This window comes from Heliconius melpomene, chromosome 10 (genome assembly GCF_056956725.1).
Source record: "Heliconius melpomene rosina isolate 202511_hmr_F chromosome 10, ASM5695672v1, whole genome shotgun sequence".
Taxonomy (NCBI): domain Eukaryota; kingdom Metazoa; phylum Arthropoda; class Insecta; order Lepidoptera; family Nymphalidae; genus Heliconius; species Heliconius melpomene.
Window position 1 is genome coordinate 4,638,291 of NC_140398.1, and position 5,070 is coordinate 4,643,360.

A 5,070-nucleotide genomic window follows, 5' to 3' on the forward strand; every position below is an offset into this window, starting at 1 on the left:
TTTTAGTATACATATAAAGGGGTAGGTTCTTAGTAAACGCACTGTACCTATCTAAGACACTCCCATTTCTCTTTTACGAATTAGTTGACCCAATATCACTATTTAAACATCACCCTAGTTAGAAATCGAACCCATAACCATCATCTGATCGCCTCTATTGGCACATACACATTTCAACTGCGACACAATGGCCGTAATATTCATTACTATTTGCAGTGAACATTAAATAATATCATAATACTAAAGGCTTAAATTAACATTAATTATTAAGAATTATTAGACAGAGTTATTAGACAGAGTGAATAGGTATCTACTAGGCAAGCGTGCACCAGCGCTCAGTAGACCAACGCTCAGCAGACTTGTTGCGGTCAAACGCAAGCCTATTCCTTATATAAAAAAAAAATGTTAGTACATCATTATACAGTATCTTATTCTTCTTATATTAAGATTTATAAAACATTGTGGATTATACTATTTTAGATTTATACATTTTTTTACTATTTTAGATGTTTTTTTTTTCTTTGTTGAGTGGCGGAACACACTTGGTGACAGAATACAAAATATCTCTAGAATAAGGTAAACAGTTGAATAAAAACAAATAGTTTTTATCTATCATCTGCCTATCCTGCTTAATATTACCGTCGTGGTACAGGGGTATAGTGCGAGACTGAAAATGCGACAGTTATGTGTTCATTTCCCATATTTTTATATATTCGCTATGATCACCAAGTTAAACGCGGCGTTGAGGTCCGCAACACGCAATGCCTCATTCACTGTGCCAGGATGGCGCAAATTTATATATAATTATTATAATTGGCAAATTTATACTTTGCCAATTAAAAACTACTAGAATCAGTATGTACAAATTTCAGTTAAAGAAAATATTAAATACCATACAACAATGACATTGCAAGGACAAAACAATTTAAATAGTACTGTATTCGTTCATCATTCAAGATAATGTATGTTATGATAATAGTTTTATATTTCCATGGTATGTATTGATACTTCTGTAATGACTGTGTGCATATAAGAAGGTGGACATCACTAGAACACTCATAAAGTTGTTTATAACCATACTTTATCTTCATTCTCATAAACGTAAATTTAAAATGACGAAGATTACTTTTCTTATTTTAACAACAGCAAGTTTATGTGAATGTGCAAACATTTTAGCTGTGTTTCCCACTCCGTCTATAAGCCACCAAATTGTTTTTCGACCTCTTATAAATGAATTGGTTAAACGTGGACATCAAGTAACAGTGATTACAACAGATCCAGAATTGACAAAAGACAAAAGACCAGAAAATCTTAAAGAAATCGATGTTCATGACTTATCTTACGGTCTTTGGGAAAAGTTTCTCGCAACAGCAAAGGGACAAGAAACTGATGCACAGGAGAATATACGACTCATTTTCCAACTTATAAACATTGTATTTGAAGAACAATTAAAATCAAGAGAAGTACAAGAACTTATAACAAATAGGAATATAACTTTCGATTTACTATTCGTTGAATCGTGTGTGAGACCAGCTATTGCTTTTTCGTATATTTACAAAGTGCCAGTGATAGAAATAAGCTCTCTTGGTGGTATTTTTGGAACTTTTGACACTACAGGTGCACCAATAAGCCCACTTATTTATCCCCTTGCAACACGACAGAGACTAAATAATTTAACAACATGGGAAAAAATATCTGAATTGCGTACAAATTATTTAGAAAGAGAAATGTATGGAGATTTGATGAAAACAGAAAATGAAATGCTTAAGAAAATATTCGGTCCAGATATACCTGATATTGAGCAACTAAAAAAAAATATACATATGGTGTTTTTAAATGTTCATCCGCTATGGGATTTCAATAGGCCTGTTCCCCCAAATGTTTTATATTTGGGTGGTTTACATCAAAAATATTCGAAAGAGCTACCAAAGGTATGTCTAAATATATCTAAGTGTATAAATATAATAATAAAATTAAAGACATTAAATGAATATATAACCTTATATTAAAAGATTTTTAATATAAGGTTAAAAATATTTTAATATAAGGTTACACGACGGCCACGTATCTATTTAATTTTTAAAATATTTTTACTTAGGAATTACAATCTTATCTTGATTCGTCAAAAAATGGCGTAATCTACATGAGCTTTGGCACAAATGTGAAACCATCATTGCTGCCACCTGAGAAAATTCAAATATTTGCAAATGTGTTCTCTCAACTACCCTACGACGTTCTGTGGAAGTGGAATACAGACGAAAGTCCAGGGCGATCAGATAACGTCAAAATTTCTAAATGGTTTCCTCAGTCGGATTTACTAAGTAAGTTATAATTTATTTATCTTTAACTTTTAATAGTAAGGAAAATGCTACTTAATAGGAATTATACACACAAGTGTAATAAAAAATACAAGTAGACATAATTTTTAATTGTCAATTGTCACTATTTATGCTATTTTATATCCATACCTATATTATAAATTCGAAAGTAACTCTGCCTGTCTGTCTGTCTTTTACGCAATCAGGACTAAATCGCTAATTTAATTGTGATAAAATACTCATATAGAAATACTTGAAGGTCTCGGGATGAACATAGCATTTTTTTTTCTCATATTTGTAATATTTTCGATATATACCAATATATTAAAATATTTATTAATTTGACATGCAATTTATTCCGGCATGTTAATAACAACCGCCGTTGCTAAGCAACGATTTGCAAAGTTTGTTATTAGAAAACGTCACCCAAAATGAGCTTGCTCAACGCATCTCTCTATTGAAAACTGAAAATAATTTCATAAATATATTTAATAAATATTGGTATAGTTGAAGCGGGCGTAGCCGCGTCCGGGTCAACTAGTCTTATATAATAAAACAAAACAGTTTGTATTTTTGTTCGGACCAGCCCGTATCTAAAATCTCGTAGGATATAGATATTTTAAGAATGAAATAGCCTTATGTATGAGGAAAGCTATAATTGTAATGTAACATTTTTTAGGGATATTATGCACTATTAATATTAAAGTATAGAAATATTTCTACTTGGCGCAGACGAAACTAATGCAATAAATGACTATATATTATTTTACAATACTCGTTTACGATGTAATTTATATTTTTCCTCTCAATTATTGAAAGATGATAAATTTATATATAAACACTTGAGATCTTAAGTATATTACGACGATTGTTTGTAGACGTATGACGTACGTTTTATTTGAGCTTGAGACAGAATGTAAACAAAGAAAACGAGATTCCTCAAACTTGTGATTAATTTTTTTATTTCTAATATAAAAATATTTTTTTAAATAAACTAGGTATATTTAATTTTGTAACTATGAATTAGATAAACAGTTATAATTATATTAAAGTGTAATAAATAATTTTTAATATTTTTTTATAATTTTTAAGCTCATTAATTATTTGTATCAAAAAGTGTTAGAAGTTTGAGAATATGATTAAATAAAGAAAAAATATGACTTTGTATATAATTACAATTAATTTGTTATTTATATTTCAGAACATCCTAGTGTGAAAGCATTTATAACACAAGGCGGTCTACAATCGACAGATGAAGCAATAACAGCGGGTGTACCTCTAATTGGAGTACCAATGTTAGGAGATCAATGGTTCAATGTAGAACAATATGTTAGACTTAACATAGGAGTTAAACTCAGTATAGGAACTATAACTGAAGATAGTTTAAGAAATGCTATAGAAACTGTCATTAAAAATAGAAGGTTAGTTAAAAAGGCTTTTTTTCTTGTTTTATAACGCAACTACAGTATAGGCAAAGAGTAACTAGCTAGTGTCAAAACACTTCATTCTACACTTTCCGCCTGAATTCGGAAGATTGCGTATTAAGTGGCGAAAGTTAATGCGGTTTATCTTATAGAAGCAGAAAAATTATAATAATTCAATCAGCGGAGTGGAGATTGAAATTTATAACCGTAGCGTACTTACCTTCAGACGCTGAACTACGACGACTTCAATATACTTTTTTATTTAAAGATTCTGGAATTAATTATAAAATACTTGTTTATATTAAAATAATACTAGTGCCCCAATCGAGGCTTTGTCTGACTTAGTTTACTGTTATATTATATCCAAAAAATACAACAAAATGATATAAATTATAGCCTTTATAATTAATACCATTTTTAACACATAATTGAAAAAAAAATAAATCCTGACAAATTTTCACATTCATAATATTAGTAGGATCAGGCCACCTTGGTGAAATGGAACAGCATATGACTACAATCGCAATAATTATGGGCTGTATTCACTCGGTTTCTGGTCGTTGAGAAATGTCTCGAAAATTGGTGGAAAGTGGAAATTGGAGTGTCTTAACACTATGTTCCGTCTATCTATCCTACTGTGCGGGAAAAAGCGTAAAACTGCTTCTAAACATACTTATTTATTCCAGTTACCGCCAAAATATAATTAAAGTACGAAACATCATGAAAGATCAGCCGCTGTCAGCCTTAGAGCGAGCAGTATGGTGGACAGAGTACGTGATAAGACATGGTGGAGCCAAACATCTACAGGCAGCTGCTGCCCATATGGACTGGACAGAATATTATGCAATGGATTTAGTATTGCTAGTTTTAATTATCTTCATAATTATTGCTGCAATAGCGTTATTGTCTCTAAAATTACTTTTGTCGAAAGTAAACATTATATCTTTTAAAACTAAATTGCAATAATTTATTTTTATATTGCAAAGTAGGTATTTTTAATAGTTCTGAGTCTCTTACTCTTACATAAATATAGTATAATTTTGTTTCATTTTAATCATTTTATCTTATTCATAATTGAATTAAATCAATTAAGTAAATCAATTAAGCAATTTAAGTTTGAGCATCAATAAGATTCTATCGTCAAAAACTATACGTCTTTAATGACATATTTTGCCAAGCTATCGCTATTCGTCTATTTTATTATTATTCAAAAAAATATATACAAAAAACCTAGTAGTGACTGGAATAAATAGTCTAACTCTGAAAATACATTTTTTAAAGTAGGCAACGCCGCGGGGAGTTGCTAATAGCTAGGTAGCATATTATAA

At 30.3% G+C, this 5,070-nt stretch overlaps 1 protein-coding gene across 1 annotated transcript; it reads left to right on the forward strand.

Annotated features, from left to right (window-relative positions):
• The first annotated feature begins 984 nt into the window (after positions 1-984).
• On the forward strand, positions 985-4,796 carry LOC146535242 (UDP-glucosyltransferase 2-like). The gene is made up of 4 exons (XM_085191760.1): positions 985-1,931; positions 2,099-2,321; positions 3,520-3,739; positions 4,429-4,796. Exons 1-4 carry the CDS (start codon positions 1,113-1,115, stop codon positions 4,706-4,708), a joined length of 1,542 nt encoding a protein of 513 aa, XP_085047886.1. The 5' UTR covers positions 985-1,112; the 3' UTR covers positions 4,709-4,796.
• Positions 4,797-5,070: the final 274 nt, after the last annotated feature.